The following is an 18174-nucleotide window of genomic DNA, read 5'->3' as shown; positions in this document are numbered from 1 at the left end:
AGACTTAATGCTGGGAAGGGATGCTGAACCATCAAGCTCTGGAAGGCCCTATATCCCCTGCCCCTTCAACCTGGGCAAGCGACCTCTCTTTGGCTTGCCCAGAGAAAGGCTCCAGAGAAGTCATGTCTAAACTCTTTAGCCACAGGATCCTGTCTACAGATGAACCAATGTCATATACTCCCAGGAAATAAAACTGCTGAAAACAGGGCTGGTCTGGGTGTCGGGCTGGGGCCGGAGCCTGCTCTGCTTTGCCAGGTGCTGAGCACCTGGGTCTGGGCAGCTTGTGCCTTTATTCCCATGACTGCCTCTGCCGTCGCCACTGCACTGTGGAGGATTTCATTTGCCCTTCTGGAAGATGGACCTTATTTTTCCCTTCTCACTCCCTCACCTGTGCTCACAGCCTGTGCCTTTTGAAGTGGAGGAGAACATCCCGACCTGGGGACAGGGACATTTGGAGAGGTGACCCATGAAGAGTTGCCATCTGGGACCCTCCACCTCTCACCAGGACACTGCCAGCACTGAGCAACCTTTTAGTTCAACAAATTCTTGCTGGCCCCTATAAAGCCTTGCCCAGCCTCCTCTTCCTCTGAGCTCCCAAGTGCTGGAATCCTGAAGCCATGAAAGGCCTCTTTCAGGCCAGAAGGAGCTCTGGGATTCTAGCCCTCAGCAGAAGGCCCCAGGCTTTCCCACCTGCTCCCAGCACCTCTGAGGTGAGAACCCTGCAGGCTGGGCTGGAGGAGGTTTCCTTTCCCCAGAGCCGGGCTGGGGGTGCAGTGTATGGCCCGGAATGTGCTCTTACACCCTCCTCCTGCCCAGGTGGTGAGCAGTCAGAGCCCCCAACCCTCCGGTTGTGAAGGGACACTCCTTTGAGCCAGACGGATAGGACAGCTGCCCCCAGTAGGGTCCCCTTCACGCGCCATCTCACCCCAACTCAGATGCTAAAAATGGTTCTCTGGTTTTCAGCCTCGGCGCCTGCCCACAAATTAGTGTCTCCAACTCAGCCTCTTGGGACATGACTTTAGGGAGGACCCTGAAGGAGCCAGGAGGCCCCAGCTAAGGGAGATGGTGCTGGCATAGTCCCTTTCCGAGGAGACAAGAGTGGATAAGGCCCCCCTCCTAGCTTCTGGGACCCCCCCCCCCACGAAGGCCACCCAGCCTCATCGTGACAGCCTTGTTGTCCTCACCATGGCAGAGGAACAGACATGACTTCCACCCCACTGGGGCACCTCCCCTCACCTCCCCTCACCTCCCCTCACCTCCACCTCCAGTTCCAGTTCCAGTTCCATCTGCTTTGCCCTCAGCCACGGTCCCGGGCACTGATCAGCTAGAGGAGAAGGCAGCCACAGGAGATGGGGCAGCCAGCCCCGCGCCCTCCTGCTCAGGGTTCAGAATCCACCTCGCCTAGCTGGGCGCCCACAGTGAGCCCATAACCCCGGAGACCAACAGGGAAGCCAAGTCGGGGAAGCCCGGGCTCCCTGCTGGCCTGAGATTTAGTCTCACATTCTTCTCCCCTCCCCAGTCCCCCGGCGCTCAACTTGGAAGGGGGCGAACCCTCCCCGGATGCCCGCGCCCCAGGGCACCAAGCAAGCAGGTGCCCTGCCGAGGCCAGGACTGGGCGCTAGCGGACAGCCCGCAGGACCAGGCGGGGACAGGCGGGCAGTACTCACAGGTAAGCCGTCAGGGGGTCCAGGTCCCCCGGTACGGCTGACAGCCCGAGCTCAGAGCAGTCGGTCGACAGCATGATGCCGTCCTCCTGGCAGTGGCAGGGGGCCGGGCAGGCGGCGGGCCCCGGGCCGGGCTGGGGGGCGCTCCGGGAGGCGCACAGCGCGGCGCAAAGCCACAGCGCCCGGAGCCCTGGCGGGCTGGGCATCTCGGCGGCTGGGCGGCTAGGGCACCTGGCGGGCGGGTGCGCGGGCGCACGGGCGCGGTGGCCGCCGCTGCTCCCTCCCGGTCCCGGCGGGCTGCGCCGTCGGTGGGGACCGCCCCGCGCGCTCTGCTGGGCGTCGGCGGCGGTGGGAGCGCCGGGACTGTGCAGTCAGAGAGGGGCAGGCATTGTTGAGTGATCTTCGTTATTCAGTTTCACAGGCTGGGCTTGGCAAGGGAGGGAGACCAGCCGGAGGAGGAGTCAGGGAAACTTTCTACGCTGCGGCGCGCTCCCCTTCCCTCCTTCCCTCGGAGCTGGCAGCAACTTCATCCAGGAACGAAAAAAAAGGAAGAAAGCAAAGAAACCCAAGCGAGCAAAGCTCAGCCCGTCAGAGACCTGCACTTGTTTGGAAAGGGTTCCCCAGGGCCTCGGCCGCGGGGCTCTGGACCCTCCTGCCTCTCGGGACAGCCACGGGGTCCCATGGAACCCAGAGGAGGCCTCTGAGAGAGACCTGGGGGCTCCCAGGGCCCCTCAGATGCCTCCACCACGTTTCAGACTGGAGGAAATCAAGACCCACGAGGAGAAACGATTTGTTCAAGATGACACGGCTGCTGGGGCAGCCCCAGAGCTGGCACTCACCCGCCCGCCTGGGCCTGCCTCTTGGACCGGAGAGCGGAGTGAGGGGCTGCGCTGGGAGGCGCCAGGCTGCAGAGGGGCCACTGCCCGCTGGGATGACCCGGCCGCTGGCGACCCGGAGCCGTCTCCTCCCTGAGAGCCGGAGATTCCACGCCCTGACTCCGGAGAAACGGGTGTGGACTTCCACCCGCTGAGTGCACCCTGGGTGGAAATGCACTCCTGCAGCCTCCGTCAGGCTTCCGGCCCGGGGACCACCTTGGCCCTCTCTCCCAGGACCTCAGGAGGCTGAGGAACCGCGGGCAGCCCAGCTGGTTGTCAGAGCCCGCTTCAAAGTAAGCGGATAGGCGCCCCCTGGAGGCCGGGTGCTGCCGCTGCAGCTCAGCCACCCCGAGGCCGGAATCCCACCAAGGCGCTGACCTGGCGGCCCCAGAGCCCTGGTGAGCAAGGGGCATGGTGGTTAAAACGGAGGTCAGCCGGGCTCGGTGGCTCAGGCCTGTAATCCCAGCACCTGAGGTCGGGAGTTCGAGACTGACCAACATGAAGAAACCCTGTCTCTACAAAAAATTAGCCGGTCATGGTGGCACATGCCTGTAATACCAGCTACTCCTGAGGCTGAGGCAGGAGAATCTCTTGAACCCGCGAGGCAGAGGTTGCAGTGAGCCGAGATCACGCCATTGCACTCCAGGTCTGGGCAACAAGAATGAAACTCTGTCTCAAAAAACAAACAAAACAAAACAAAACTGAGGTCAATCGCTGTTCTCTCCTTAGACCCCAGTGAGCTGGCTGTGCTTCCTTCGGGCAGCCTCTTGCTCTCCCTGGTCTCTCCCATGCTGAGTCAAGCCCGAGTCCCGAGCTAGACTGGTCTGTGGGCCCCCTTCCTTCCATTTTTGCCCTGTCTCCCCATGGTCCAGCCAGAGGGTATACCAGAAACCCTGGACCTCAGAGGCATCCAGGATTTCTTCCGCCCTGTACTTCCACATGCCAGGACCCTCTCATCAATGCCACTTCACTCTCTGATAACTTCCCAGGGCTGGAGAGGCTGCACAGCTGGACCAGAAATGAGCAGACCCTGACCCTAGGCCTCCAGTTGGGGCCATGGCACTGAAAGTAGAAGATGAGCCTCCTAGAAAGGCCAGAGGATAGGCCTGTATGACCACAAAGACCCACAGATAGAGCCACCTCTGCCCTATAGCAAAAGCTACCACAGGCCAGCCTGTCCTTCCTTCATTCAGCCATAGCCTCAGCTCCATCTCATCTGCAGCTCCTGCTGCTCCAACGTGAGGTTTTCCTAGGGTGGAAAAGCCATGGTTGAGCCCTGTTGCAACCTCAGCAGCAGCTGCTTGAGACAGGCTCAGGCAGCTCAGAGCAGAGCCTGGAGCCTGCCTTTGTGAGGGTCATGAGGGGGCCAAGCTCTCAGCTCCTGATACACGCAGCGTATAGAGGACACCGACATTCAGTCCTCCTGGGAGGGCACCAGTGCTTAGTCCCATTCTGGGAAAGCTCTCAATTAAGCAGCCAGCATAATTTTTGTACCCTTCCTCCACCAGGCCTGAGAAGGCCCCTCCCCTGACTTCTGGCCCTTGCACATTAGTAGGAACTCAGGTCGGCCCAGGAGCTCTCCGTACTTCCCCGTTTGGGGAGATCCAACTTCATTTCAGGAACTCTTGTTCTGGTCTGTCCAGGCTTCCTCTGCATCCTCCCAGGGCCTCCCACCAGGGGCAGTTGGTGTCCAGCATCAGGCACTGCACCTGGAAACTCGCAGTCTAGCCAGGGAGGCAGGCCAGAGCCCAGGCAGCCACCAGCTATTATGCACATGTGTGCAGTGCAGTCCTAGAGCATGCAGGACAGACAGCTGCCTCCCCACCCTCTTTTCTGGTCTCTGCTTCTCCTCCTGGTTTTTTCTCCATATGCCCTCCCTGCTTTCTCCTCCACCTCCCTCCTATGTGGAGGGGAGGAAGGAGGAGGGAGTGAAGAAGCAGGGAGAACTTGGCAACTCCACCTGAGGGGTGCCTCCAGTGCCTGCCTTCCAAGTCACAGGGTGGCTCTGGCACCTCCACCCTGGTGGGAGCTGAGGGTGGCCCTGGGGGCTCTGGCAGGTAGAGAAGAACGGGAATGGCAGGAGAAGGGATGTGGGAAGCAGCATAAATCCTGCTGCATACAGGGTGGCAGGCAGAGGATGAACAATTTGGAGCTGTGATTCTGCATCCAAGGCTCAGCACCACAGGAAACTAGACGTGGAGAGGCCGAAGTCTGAGGAAACTGAGAAACTGTAGGATTAGTGGGGAGAGGGTTGCTCCAGGGGAAAAACCAACAGCGCAGGGGCCACAAGACACCTGGTTCAGCCAGACTCCAGCCCTAGCTTCCATCCCGGCTCCATGTTTCACCACAAGACCCACATGCTGGACCCAGGTCCGAGGATGGACAGACAGGACACACCGAGCCTCGTGCTTGGCCACATGTCTTTATTCTGAGACTCTGCCCCTTTGCAGCACAGGGCCCAGTGGAGGCCGCCCTTCCAGGGAGCCCCGGCCATGCGGAAGTGTCAGGGCTGGCTGTCCCCATCCAGCAGGGCACAGACCTGCTCTGACACTGCACAGTGACCAGTGACGACTCAGGGCAGCCTGTCTGCCAGTGCGCCGTTCAGACAGTTGTAGAGGTAGATACTGCTCCTGGAGATGGACACAGGGGCGGGAGGCTCACCCCGCCTGCCCCAATCTAACAGAAAAAGTGTCCCTTGTATGTCCCAGTCCTAGGACTCCATCTGGGAGATTGCACAGCGGTTCACAGCGCCACCTGTTGGCTGCCTGGGTGGTGTGGCCTAGAGGCCTGGGCAGAAGCTCGCTGATCTCTCTGCCCCTTTCCACAGCTGAGGCCCCCACCACTCCCCCAGCACCACACGTGGCCTCTGGTCGCCTCCGGTCGCCTCTCACCAGTGTTGGCGTCATGAGGCCACAGGTCTGAAACTGCTGCAGGGCCTCCTTAAGACATCCACGGTGCACTCAGACCCTGCCTGCTGCAGCAGCTGCTCCGTGGCCAAGAAGGTGCCCAGCTGGGTGGCACCCTTGCTGCAATTGACCTAGAGTTGGATGGGGTACCTAAAGAGGTGTGGCAGGGGTGTCTGGGGATGTGAGAAAACCCAACCTGGGCGCAGGAACTGAGAAGGGACACTGAATGCTTGGTCAGCCAGCCAGCCTGGGCCCTGGTAGGGAGGCAGTAAATTCCCACCATACTCACTGTTGACTTTCTCCCCTGTTGCTCCCACATCAGCTGCCAGAAGTCCTCCAGCGTTTTCTTGAGTACAATGAATTCCTGTGGGTAGGTGTAGCCCCGGGATGAGGGCGCAGAGGTCAGGAACATGTTAAAAATGCTTGGTGCCAAGCACACAGCAGATTTCCAACATCTGACCTCCAGGAGTAAGGGTGCTGTACCCACACCTACATGCGTGCAAACACGCTAACATGTGTGCACCCAGAATGCAGACCAGGAGGACTGACTTCAGAGACACCACCCCAAAGGGACAAGAAAAGCCCCAATGAAAACAAGCTTCTGACATGTGATAAATAGTCCATCTAGACCATCATTTTCACCTACCCAGAGTTACCTTCCTAAAACCAAACTCTGTGTTTATTCCTTGCTCAAAAATCTCCTATGGCTCCCCATTGTCCACCAAATAGAGTCCAAAGCCCTCAGCCTAACAAGCCCTCCTTCATTCAACCCCAGGCTACCTTTCCGTTACATCTCCCACTGCCCAGCACCTCCCCACTCACCCCTAGAGCCCTCCCCCCGACACATACACACTGTCTGTGCATTACTGCCTGGTTGTTCTCTGGCTGCTCCTTCCAGCCAGAAGAATGTCCTTCCCTCTTTCACACTTATCAAAATGTTACAAGTCCTGCATTGATAAATCAAATGCCCCCTCCTCTGGGAAGCCCTTCTTGATTCCTCAGGTGGGCCAAATTTCTCCTTCCTCCATGTGCCCTGAACACAGTGCTTTGTTCCTGTATTACAGCCCTGGTCACAAAGTGTGGTGAGTGTCACACACATGCCCACATGCTCCTTTGAAGGTGGGGAATGTGACTAACTCAGCTCTGCCTCCTGCAGGCTGAGCACAGAACCCAGCGCACAGCAGATCCTTGCTAGACACCTGCTGGATTGAGCTAATGCAGCCCAAGCTGGTGATCTCCTAGAAGGCTGCTACAGCTAACGAAGGCCAGTGTGGCCTGCAAACCAGCCCATCTCCCAAGCAGATCCCAGATCCCACAGACAGCCTCGCCAGTGGCCCTTACTGGGATGAAGTTGGTTTTGATGTAGTCAGAATGGGGCTCTCCCTCCAGCTGGGTCAGCCTGTCCCTGGAGGGGTCATCTGCAGAGAGTGAAAGCTGTGCATTCAGGGCTGGGCACATGAAGCCCCTGCCCCCATGCCAAGCCCTAGCCCTCTGCCACGCCTCCTCTGCTGCCCCCAACACTCACAGGGTAGCACATGCAGGTAATGGTTCTTGGTGGTGTTGGGAGGGTGCTCAGTCTCCAATCTGGGCTGCTCCTTGCCCACCTCCTTTAGCTCCTGCAGGGTTCAAGGGTAGATACTGGTTGCTGAAGTAGACACATCTTACCCGGTGCCAGGAGAGGGGCAGTGGGGGCAAGTGTGCAACTGGGAGTTCCCTCTAGACCTTCAGACAGGTCCCAGGCTTCCCTCCTCTGAGCCCAAATGTGGTAGAGGCCTTACCTTGAATTCCAAAAAGAAAGCCTGGTGTGCGTGAGTGCTCTTGGCCTTATAGCTCTGCCTGAAGCTGTGGATAGGGATGGGCTGGTGGGTCTTCCTGATGAGAGGGGGGGTCTGTCTGATGAGAGAGGGAGAGGGTAGCCCCCCAGCCTTAGGTTTGCAGAGTCCTGCCCTGCCCTCCCCTGGGTGATGGGTACAGAGCAGGGGACCTCCGTCCTGGCAGCACAACCTGATCACCTGGGGGCCTGTTGGAAACGCAGATCCTGAGCTCCACCCTGGGTGTGGGGCAGTGTGCACGTCCTACGAGCTCCTCCAATGCCCAGCCTTTGCTGCAAACCACCAGCGTGGGAGAACAGAGAGGGGACAGGGGACATGTAGCATGTGGACGCGTTGCAAACCACCAGCGTGGGAGAACAGAGAGGGAACAGGGGACATATAGCATGTGGACGCATTGCAAACCACCAGCGTGGGAGAACAGAGAGGGGGTGGGGGACATGTAGCATGCGGACGCGTTGCAAACCACCAGCGTGGGAGAACAGAGAGGGGACAGGGGACATGTAGCATGTGGACGCGTTGCAAACCACCAGCATGGGAGAACAGAGAGGGGGCGGGGGACATGTAGCATGTGGACGCGTTGCAAACCACCAGCATGGGAGAACAGAGAGGGGGCCGGGGACATGTAGTATGCGGACGTGCACACACATGCCTGAGTCCCCTAACTCCCTCCCCAGGTCCTGAAGAGGGCTTCTGAGCACAGCCAGTGCCCAGTTCATGTCAGCTCCATGGGAGGCTGAAGTGAGGAAAGAAGGTGAGAACTGGAGACATGTGATGGTTAATTGTGTGTCAACTTGGTTGGGTCAAACATTATTCTGGAAGTTTCTGTGGAGGTGTTTTTTGTATGAGATTAACATTTGAACTGGTTGACTGGGTAAACTCTAATGTGGCTGGGCCTCGTTTAATCAGTCGAAGGCTTTCATAGAACAGACTGACTCTGAGCAACAAGGAATCCTGGCAGCAGGCTGCCTCCAGATGCTTCCCTGAGCCTGTGGCCTGCTGGTCTACCCAGATTTCTGGACTCACCAAGCCTCCACAATTATATAAGCCAATTCCTCAACATCTCTCTCTTCCCCCGCTCTCCCTCTCCTCTCCTCTCCCTCACCTTTCTGTCCTCTCTCTTCCTTCTCTCTTCTCTCCATATACATGCCCTGATGGTTCTGTCTCTCTGGAAAGTCCTGGCTTATGTATGAGTGCATTTGGAGGAGGAAGAGGCCACATGGGCAGAGAGGAGTGGGGGCGAGAGGTCCAGGCATTGAAAGGCATTTGGGGAGGTGTGGTGGTGGCTGAGGAAGAAGAATGGGGGTCTGGCAGAGCCTTGCAACCTCCTGACTGGAACATAGACACAGCAGAGTGGGTGGCAGGGGAGCTTCGGCAATGCCACCATGGCCCCACAAGGCAGGGAAGAGCAGGAAAATGCACTCACGGCAGGTTGTAAGCAGTCAGCTCTTGGAAAAATGGATCCTTCCTTACCTGCAAAAGGTGAGGGGGCACGTGGGAGGCAGCCCCAGGGGCAGGGAGCTGGCCTGCCCTGATCACAAAGTTCTTCCCAGCCCTTAGCCTTCTCTCCCACTCAGCTCTGCACCTTCACCACCTCCAGCACAACAGACCCAGCACAGCCCAGACACTGAGGACACAGCCCGCCATGGGGCCTGCCACTGCCGGCAGGGGCACTGCCGTGGTTTGTTTGCAAACCAAAATGAGGCTTCTGAGGGCTCGTCCCCACTCCCTTCAGCCTGAGCCCTCACCTGTGCTTGGAACCTAGCTTGAGCTGCCCATTGCATGTCTCTTTGGTGTGGCCACAGTCCTCTGTACCCACAGAGACACTGGCCCGGGGCTCTGTGGAGGGAAGGAAGGAGTGGAACATAGCAGCCTTGTCCCACAGACCCATGCGAAGCTCTCCTGGACCTGGGACCCTCTGGGTGAAGGGTACAGTGACAAAACCCTGTACCCTGGAAGTCCCAGATACCAAAGTGAGGCCAGAGATGGCAGCATGGGGGAACATCTGGATGGAAACTGGGAACACCCAGCAACCCCTCCCTGCCCCCAGTTCCCGGGCATGCCCCGAAGACCCCACTCCCTTCTCTGACACCATCAAAAGAAAAGAAAGAGGGTAGAGTCGTGGTTTCCTGGACTTTCTAGAACTGCATTGTTCTATATCGTAGCTACCGAACATTAGAAATATGGAAATTCCAACTTACAATTTGCTGTAAGTGTAAAATACACACCAGATATCAAAGACTTAGTAAGAAAGAAAAGAATGTAAAATATCTCATTAGAAGTGTTTTTGGCTGTCTGCAGTGGCTCACGCCTGTAATCCCAACACTTTGGGAGGCCAAGGCAGGTGTATCACTAGAGGTCAGGAGTTCAAGACCAGGCTGGCCAACATAGTGAAACCCCATCTCTACTAAAACTACAAAAATCAGCTATGCATGGTGGCGCACCTGTAATCCCAGCTACTCAGGAGGCTGAGGCAGGAGAATCACTTGAACCTAGGAAGTGGAGGTTGCAGTGAGCTGAGATCATGCCACTGCACTCCAGCTTGGGCAACAGAGAAAGACTCTGTTTCCAAAAAAAAAAAAGTGTTTTTAATGGGTCACATGTTGATATTTTAGATATTTGGGTTTAAATAAAATGCCACTAAAATTAATTTCATCTGTTTCTTTTTACCTTTTTAATGTAGTTTTAAAAAGACATTTAGCGGGACACAGTGGCTAACGCCTATAATCCTAGCACTTTGGGAGGCCAAGGCGGGTGCCTGAGCTCAGGCGTTCAAGACCAGCCTGGGCAACACGGTGAAACCCTATCTCTACTAAAATACAAAATATTAGCCAGATGTGGTGGTATGCACCTGTAGTCCAAGCTACTTGGGAGGCTGAGGCAGGAGAATTGCTTGAACCTGGGAGGCAGAAGTTGCAGTGATCTGATATCACACCACTGCACTCCAGCCTGGGCAATAGAGCAAGACTCTGTCTCCAAAAAAAAAAAGACATTTTAAATTACTAATGTGGCTTGCCTTACATTTCCATTGGACAGGGCTGTTCTAGAGCCCCGATGGCCTGGGAGCATCCATGTACAGAGGGGCAGAGCGGGAAGTCAGCAGGAGTGTGGACAGCAGCAGGCGGCAGTGATGCCACAGACTCTCCTGCCTGCATTCGCAGCTCGCCCAGGCCAAGTCTGGTGCCGTGAGCACTGGCTCTGGGCCTCCCCACTCTGCTAAGCGGGACATGTTCTCCCAGCAGTCTAAGCTCAGTCCCTCCTGCTACTCGTTGGGGATGAGGCTCAAAAGAGGGGTCTCCTCCCCATCTCCAGGGCCCAGTGCCTGCCCTACCTGAGAAGGCTGAGAAGGAGATGATGGTCTCAGGAGGGCTGCAGCTGGTAAGGGCTGTAACGATGAACCTGGGCAGAGAAACAGGATCCGCTGTTGGGGAAAGGCAGGCAAATAAGGCGAAGCCCCTCCCAGCAATCTGGATCACGAGCAGTAGACACTCAGACAGTGAGCGCTCCTCCACAGGGGAGTCCAATGGGTTCTTGGTTTCCATTTCTGGTTGGGCCAGTAAAGCCCCTTCCTCATCCCTCTTGTCTGCTTATCACTAGAGACAGAAACTAAAAACCATGGCCTCAGGCTGCTAAAAGTCTAAAACAAAATAGAACAGAACAGTAACAAAATAAGGCAGGCTGGACAAGCTTGGCAGAGGTCACGTATCATGCTATCTGCCACCGTACAGCAAACTCTGATTTCCTTGCCTGAGAGTAAGAGGAAGCTCTAGAAATAGGTACCTGGGCCTGGCACAGTGGCTCACGCCTGCAATCCCAGCACTCTGGGAGGCCAAGGCAGGCAGATTACCTGAGGTCAGGAGTTGGAGACCAACCTGCCCAACATGGTAAAACCCTGTCTCTACTAAAAATACAAACATTAGCCAGGCGTGATGACTGTGCCTGTGGTCCCAGCTAGTTGGAAGGCTAAGGCTGAAGAATTGCTTGAACCTGAGAGGCAGAGGTTTCAGTGAGCCGAGACTGGCCACCACATTTCAGCCTAGGTGACAGAGTAAGACTATCTCAAAAAAAACAAAAATAGGTGTGGATATCTTGGGAACTGCCCTGGCAAGCTGAAACAGAATACACTCCACCTTCCTTTTGGGGGGAAAAAACACTGCCTAACAAATGAGTGTTCCCATTTTTGCCTTATCTGCCGGGAAGCTCAGTCAAAACACTGTTGGCCTTATGGACCATCACCTGCATTCTGCTTATAAGTCAATCCAGATCTCTTGTTTGTTTACAAACCAAAATGAAGCTTATAATGGCTCGTCCCCACTCCCTTCAGCCTGAGCCCTCACCTGTACTTGGAACCTAGCTTGAGCTGCCCATTGCATGTCTCTTTGGTGTGGCCACAGTCCTCTGTACGCACAGGCACCGTCCAGGATCTCGGCACAGCCCAGGGCCCCAGGTAGAAGGGGTTGGGGAGCAGAATGGCCAGGTAGGAGTCATGTCCTCCGTAGTAGTGGTCATGACACATGTGGTTGATGGCTTCCTGGGAAGACTCAGTCATGGGAGAGAAGTGGGACATGGGCGGAGCAGGGTGGGCAGTGGGGCGAGGCCTCTCTTCCTGCCACAGATGGGTTACCCTATCTCTCTAGCATGTGCCCACCATTCACATTAGCACTCTCCTCCAGAACATTCTGGTTCTCCTTCCTGCTCCGAGACTCATACCAGCCTCACATATTTCATCTTACTGGTCTCAGTCCCCATCTTACCCCGCCACCTACTCCATGCCACAGCTAGGGTCTCCCCATCCCCTCCTGGGCCCAGGACTCACGTGACATGGTGGTGGTGGCAATGATCTGCCCGTCACCCTTGCCAAACATGCCTCATGGGATCATTCTCCCATTTCTGTCCCAGGCTCCAGCTCGGGGGCCAGGGTGAATGCTGGAAGATGCCAGGCTGGGGATGGAGAGGAGGACAGTGAAGACCTGGCTGGGTGCCTAGCAACCCATCTTCAAGGGCAGGGACCATGCCATCACAGCCCCAGTGACTCTCAGTGTCTGGCAACAAATGGCTAATGTATATAATTAAATAAGGACTAGAAGGCTCCTGGGCTAGGGTACCAGGACATGAGGCTCAAAAGTATGGTATCAAACTAGCAAGATCAAGGCCAGAGGAAAGGGCTGGGCCCTGGGGAACTGGGAAAACCCCAGGCAGCCAGGACCAGAGGAGAGACATCCCCAGGAAGACAGGGAACGGAGGCAGTCCCAGAGGCAACAGAAGCTGCCTACCCTCGGCAGAAGTGGAGAACACCACGGTGACCGCCCGACTCCGTTCCTGCTTGGCATGGAGAGGCTGGGGCCATAGGAAGTGCCAGGCACCAGGTCGGGCAACAGGACTGCATTCCTGGAGGTGTTGGCCTGGAACATGAGGTGAGCATTCCCTCCTCCTGCCAGCTGCTCTGCCACCACCAGACAGGTGCCCACATCCCTGGCGGGCACCGTCCAGTTCAGGGCCAGGCAGGTGGCCTCAGGCTGGCACTGCACATCCTCTACAGGGCCAGGCTCTGTTGGAATCAAAAGGCTCTGCATTGGGTGGGTGTCAGCACACTCTTATGAGCAGGGCTTCTGGGTAGGAGCTCTCAAAATCCACAGGCACAGAGGACTGGGCATTTATTTCCACAGAAAGGGACATCAGCCAGGGAGAAAAACATCTCATTTGGACATGACTGCCCAACTGGAGAAGCATAAGGGGCATAACCCAGAGCAGGGTGGGTGCAGCATCCACCTGGAGAGAGCAGGTGGCTCGGAGTTGAGCGGGCAGCGCTGCCACCCGGATCGGGCCTGCATCTCAGGGTACCGTCGTCCTTCCCCACGCTGACATCTGCATACCAACAGGCAGCACCATGCGGTGAGTGGACGCCTGTAGCGACCCCACCTGGCACAGCACTGACAGGGAGAGCTTGGGCTCAGGTGTGAGGCCCCTCAGGATGAGGTGGGCTTGGCCTGACATCAGGGGGTGCTCCCAGGAGAGGTGCCTTGCCTCTGAGAGTTGGGTGCAGCATGCCCCCTGCCCCACGGGGCCTCTGGTCCAGGCAAGGTTGACTGACCACAGCCTCGCTCGCATGCACGGGCACCAACAACTCACTGGGCATACAGAGGGAGGGAGAGAGGGAGGGAGAGCAGTCAGCCAGGCCACTGGCCCCAGTCCTCAGAGCCCCATGCATGGTGCCAGGGCCCTCGGGTGTGGAGATGGAAAATGGGCTAAAGGGAGCACCACTGAGGGATGACCCGGGGCTCTCAGAGGCAGCCTTGCCCACCTCTCCCACATTGCTGCCTTCCTCATGCCTCACTCACGGGTCCATCCAGAGGTGTTGGCTGCTGCAGTGTGGAGGGTCCCAGCCTTCATGACAACCTGTCTTGTATTTTGTGCTTGGAGTCAGACTCAAAAAGCTTGTGCTGGCCACCTTGGCTCCCACGGTGCTGGTGTCTGCCAGGGTGCTGCCTGCTACAGGGTCTCGGCCCCCAGGGTCATGAACCCAGGATGCCCGGAGCTGGGTGGGACCTTCACTCGTCACATTTACCAGAGGAGGGGCGAGTGGGCCTGCCAGGAGAGCCAAGGTATGGAGGATGTGGAGAAGCAGGAGAAAGATCTACACTCAATCTCTGGCTCTCCCCTCCCCAAAAGACCCCCGATTTCTCCCTTCATCCTTGGCCTTATCAAGAAACACCCAGGAGCTAGAGACACTGCTTCAGTGTGTCCAGTGAGCCCAGGATCCCACTGGAAAGCAGGGCCCACCATTGACCCCAGGCGGCAGAGTCCAGGCTAAGCCTAAGTTGAACAGATGAACTAATCACTTATTATCGCCATGCCCCTACCCTTCTCACAGGCAGAGCTAGGGTGGGCAGCATGAGCGTTAAATGGTGTCCCTTCTCCCAGCCCCTGCACTAAGGAGTTTTTTGTTTTATAAGATGGAGTCTCACTCTGTTGCCCAGGCTGGAGTGCAGTGGTGCAATCTCAGCTCACTGCAACCTCCAGCTCCCAGGTTCAAGTGATTCTCCTGCCTCAGCCTCCCAAGTGGCTGGGATTACAGGTGCATGCCACCACACCCTGCAAATTTTTGTATTTTTAGTGAGTCACCAGGCCTGGGCAAGAAACTTTTAAAGACCCTTATAGCCGGGCAAATGTGAACCACTGCTGGACACAGTGTCTCATGCCTGTAATCCCAGCACTTTGGGAGGTCAAGTTGGGCGGATCACCTAAGGTCAGGAGTTCAAGACCAGCCTGGCCAACACGGCAAAACCCCGACTCTACTAAAAATACAAAAACTAGCCAGATGTAGTGGCAGGTGCCGATAATCCCAGCTACTTGGGAGGCTGAGGATGGCAAATCACTTGAACCTGGGAGGCAGAGGTTGCAGAGTTGAGATCATGCCACTGCCTTCCAGCTTGGGAGAAAGAGGGAGACTCTGTCTCAAAAATAAAAAAAGAAATGAAAGAACATGTTGACTGAGTAGTAAAGGAAGGGTCTGGGGGCCCAGGCAGCACCCCTCCACCCTCAGAGCTTGAACCCGCTTAAACCCAGAAGCCACATGAACCTGGCCCAGAAGTCAACACTCTTTTTTACAAATGGGGACACTGAAGCTCAAAGAGGGCCAAGGTCTGCTCTAGGGGCTCAGCCCCAGCTAGAACCCCAGTCTCCTGACTCCCAGAGTGACCTCTTTCCAGCTCCCTCCCAGCCTGGACTCCAGGCAGGATCCAGACAACAGTGACAGGAACAGGAGGAGGCTGGGAGTGGTGAGAGGAGCCGCCACATTGGAGAGGGATGTGCTGAGGGGTGGGGAGACCCAGCTATCCCTTAGCTCCACCAAGAGCTCTGCAGGCAGAAGGAGCAGGAGGACTCAGGCCATGTGAGAGGGGCTTCCCAACGCAACTCTATGAGACCCCAGGGCTTCCGGGGAGGAGAAAACCTCGCTGCGAGTCCCACACTTGAGTAGAAGCAAGGAGCGTGGACGCGGTCACACTGCCTGCCTGAATCCCGACTCCCTACTGTGCTGAGGAACCTAGCGCCAGTTATTTCTCTCTGCCTCAGTTTTCTCATCTGTGAAATGAAGAAAACCACAGTAACTACTTCCTAGGCTTGGCATTATGAGACTTAGTGAGAGCACACAGGCAGAAGACCTGGCCGAGTCCCCAGTAAATGCTAGCTATTGCTGTTAGGAATTTTTTTTTGAGAGGGAGTCTCACTCTGTCACCCAGGCTGGAGTGCAGTTGTGCAATCTCGGCTCTGCAACCTCTACCTCAAGCTAATTTTTGTATTTTCAGTGGAGATGAGGTTTCACCATGTTGGCCAGGCTGGTCTCGAACTCCTGACCTCAAGCGATCCACCCACCTCGGCCTCCCAAAGTGCCCAGCCTTGCTGTTGTTATGATTAACCACTAGAGGCTCAAATTACCACTCACCTCCTGACTGTCAGCCATGAGAGAGCATTAGGAATGCCACACTCAGGGCCTCTGTACAAGTGAGCAAACCCCTTCTAAAAAGGGTCTGCCCATCTTCTAGAAGGCCTAAAGGGCCAGGGCCCTGGGGGGGTGGTCCCAGTGAGAAGAGTGGGGTTACCTGGTGACTAGGGACCTAGAGTACAACCCTAAGCTGGTACATGCCCCACCATCAGCCCTGCTGCCTGCCCGCAGACCACAAAGAGGCCAAGGGGCCATGCAGCCCCCTGGGAATCCAAGGAGCACGCTAGGGGAGGGCGGCCAGGACTCACGTGTCCAGCCCATGGCGCTGGTGCTGCTGTTCTGATCCAGCCCCTGCAGTGTGGCCAGCTGCACCAGGAGCTTGGAGCCCGGGGACAGCTGGGCCCAGGAGAAGCTCCAGACCTCTGCAGCCAGTCTCCTCCCTTTCCAGAGCCAGAGGCCTCAGGCTATAAAGCTGCGTCTGGAAGCCACCCCTCCAGCTTGGTGGGGGACTCCAGGAAGCCCTCAGGGCAGGAGGCTGACTGGCAAGGCTCAGCTCAAGTTGGCAGGAGGAGCAGGGACTGGAGGAAGGATTAGGAAGAAACAGATGTGAGGTCACCTGAATCCCCTGCCCCTCCTCCCGGTGAGCTACACCCGTCTCTTCAGTCCCCAAGCAAGCTGCCAGTACTCCCAGCCAAAAACCCCAGCTTCCACAGGGCTCAAAGGCTGCCCTCCTTTCCCTCCCAGGAACCTTCTAAAACAGATGCCTGCCCAGACACCTGCTGCTTCCTCCCTGACTGTCCGCCCCTGAGAGCATGGCGCCCACCCTCTCATACCTCTTAGGTCTGCTCTGAGCTGGTCTCCAGCTCACCTGCTGACATTCAGTTCCCACAAGTTCTCTGTCTTGGGCCTGTGGGCCTTGGTGCACGCTTAGCCTCCTGCTAAGGCCCTCAGCTGTCCTCTCCAGCCCCAGCAGAGGCCCCTGGGCATGGACCACACCCTGCTCCCCACCAGCCTGCTCACTCAGCTCACTCTTCTCCAGGAAACCTCCTCTGACTTTTTAAGCAGGTGTCCAAGAAGGGTCTGCCTTCTAGAAGGTGGGCAGAACCTTTTTAGAAGGGGTTTGCTCACTTGTAGCAGCCCTGGCCATGACATTCCTCATGCTCTCCCATGACTAACAGCAGGGAGGTGGGTAGCGATGGGCCACGAGTGGTTAATCATAACAGGTGTGAGTCCTAAAAGATTAGACTGAGCCACATAAAATTCCCGAGATTCAGCTGTTTTAACTTATAGGAATTCCTTCCTTCCTTCCTTCCTCCCTCCCTCCCTCCCCCCCTCCTCCCTCCTCCCTTCCCCTTCCCCTTCCCCTTCCCCTTCCCTTCCCTTCCCTTCCCTTCTTCCCTTCCCTTCCCTTCCCTTCCCTTCTTCCCTCTCCTCCCCTTCCCCCTCCCCTCCCCTTCCCTTCCCTTCCCTTCCCTCCTCTTCCCTCCCCAATCCCCCTCCCCTCCCCTCCCCTTCCCTCCCCCTTCCCCCTCCCCTCCTCTCCCCTCCCCAACTCTCCCCTCCCCTCCCCCTTCCCCCTCCCCTCCTCTCCCCTCCCCAACTCTCTCCTCCCCTCCCCCTTCCCCCTCCCTTCCCCCTTCCCCCCTCCCCTCCCCCTCCCCCCTTCCTTACTTCCCTTCCCTTCCCTTCTTTTTTTTTGAGATGGAGTTTCGCTCTTGTCACCCAGGCTGGAGTGCAATGGCGTAATCTCAACTCGCCGCAACCTCTGCCTCCTGGGTTCAGGCAATTCTCCTGCCTCAGCCTCCTGAGTAGCTGGGACTACAGGTGCCTGCCACTACACCCAGCTAATTTTTGTATTTTTAGTAGAGACAGCGTTTCACCATGTTGGCCAGGCTGGTCTCAAACTCCTGACCTTGTGAGCTGCCCAACTCGGCCTCCCGAAGTGCTGGGATTACAGGTGTGAGCCACCTATAGGAATTTCATATGGTTCAAACTAATGCATTATGTACATTCCAATTAGTGCATTAACAGATATGATATATAAAATCATATGCTATATATATGCCATCTTGTTTGTCTTCCTAGACTATTCATCATTTTTGGCCTCAGTAACTGGTTTCATACCAAGAAAATGGGAGTCATTCATTGAATATTTGTGGAATGGATGGATGGATAGATGGATGGATAGATGGATAGTGGATAGACAGTGGGTAGATAACCAACCAGATGGAAGGAGGTAGAAATTGCTTGCAAATAGATTCATGAAAGGCCTCATCTTATACTCATGGCCTTCTGAGTCAAGAATATGGCACACAGGCCAGCCACAGTGACTCACGCCTGTAATCCCAGCACTTTGAGAGGCCGAGGTGAGCAGATTGTTTGAGGTCAGGAGTTCCAGACCAGCCTGGCCAACATGGTGAAACCCTGTCTCTACTGAAAAAAAATATTAGCCAGGCA

General features: G+C 56.5%; 2 protein-coding genes across 10 annotated transcripts in view; both read right to left on the bottom strand.

Moving 5' to 3' along the window:
- The window catches only part of LGR6 (leucine rich repeat containing G protein-coupled receptor 6), a 125652-nt gene extending 122685 nt beyond the window's left edge, over positions 1 to 2967 (bottom strand). For 4 of the 7 annotated variants that reach the window (XM_078356838.1, XM_078356839.1, XM_078356840.1 and 1 more), the window contains exon 1: positions 2504 to 2967. In XM_078356838.1, coding sequence (XP_078212964.1) covers positions 2504 to 2952 — 449 coding nt within the window. In that variant the 5' untranslated portion in view covers positions 2953 to 2967. Of the gene's footprint in view, positions 1 to 1256; positions 1325 to 1667; positions 2082 to 2503 lie in introns of those variants that run through there. The other 3 variants (XM_035280555.3, XM_035280558.3, XM_035280557.3) reach the window with 2 other exon arrangements.
- A 1614-nt stretch (positions 2968 to 4581) lies between these two features.
- LOC100895196 (uncharacterized) lies at positions 4582 to 17010 on the bottom strand. Of its 3 annotated transcripts, XR_013529808.1 has the most exons (11): positions 16026 to 17010; positions 13044 to 15356; positions 12548 to 12822; positions 11612 to 12215; positions 10606 to 10673; positions 9023 to 9113; positions 7458 to 7549; positions 7224 to 7338; positions 6971 to 7061; positions 6787 to 6863; positions 5434 to 5809 (listed from the first exon to the last, which is right to left on the bottom strand). XR_013529808.1 is itself a non-coding variant. In XM_078356843.1 (6 exons), exons 1-6 carry the CDS (start codon positions 7991 to 7993, stop codon positions 5442 to 5444), a joined length of 1029 nt encoding a protein of 342 aa, XP_078212969.1. In that variant the 5' UTR covers positions 7994 to 8744; the 3' UTR covers positions 4582 to 5441. The 3 variants fall into 3 exon arrangements, 2 of the variants coding, with proteins under 2 accessions (XP_078212969.1, XP_078212968.1); XM_078356843.1 differs by lacking the exons at positions 9023 to 9113; positions 10606 to 10673; positions 11612 to 12215; ... (1 more) ...; positions 13044 to 15356; positions 16026 to 17010 and having other exon boundaries at positions 4582 to 5576; positions 5735 to 5809; positions 7458 to 8744; XM_078356842.1 differs by lacking the exons at positions 9023 to 9113; positions 10606 to 10673; positions 11612 to 12215; ... (1 more) ...; positions 13044 to 15356; positions 16026 to 17010 and having other exon boundaries at positions 7458 to 8744.
- Between the last annotated feature and the right edge of the window lie 1164 nt (positions 17011 to 18174).

Source organism: Callithrix jacchus, chromosome 19, assembly GCF_049354715.1.
Source record: "Callithrix jacchus isolate 240 chromosome 19, calJac240_pri, whole genome shotgun sequence".
NCBI classification, from domain to species: Eukaryota; Metazoa; Chordata; class Mammalia; order Primates; family Cebidae; genus Callithrix; species Callithrix jacchus.
Note: the sequence above shows the minus strand (reverse complement) of the source record. Positions and strands in the feature narration are given on the sequence as shown.

Bases quoted from the DNA above. Each gene is read 5' to 3' on its own strand.
- LOC100895196 (XM_078356842.1), bottom strand. From the start codon at position 7,993: ATGAACTGGGCACTGGCTGTGCTCAGAAGCCCTCTTCAGGACCTGGGG. The intron at 7,062-7,223 runs GTAAGGCCTCTA...TGAACCCTGCAG, and splicing joins CTTTCTTTTTGGAATTCAAG to GAGCTAAAGGAGGTGGGCAA. The intron at 5,810-6,786 runs GTAAGGGCCACT...ACCTACCCACAG, and splicing joins TCAAAACCAACTTCATCCCA to GAATTCATTGTACTCAAGAA.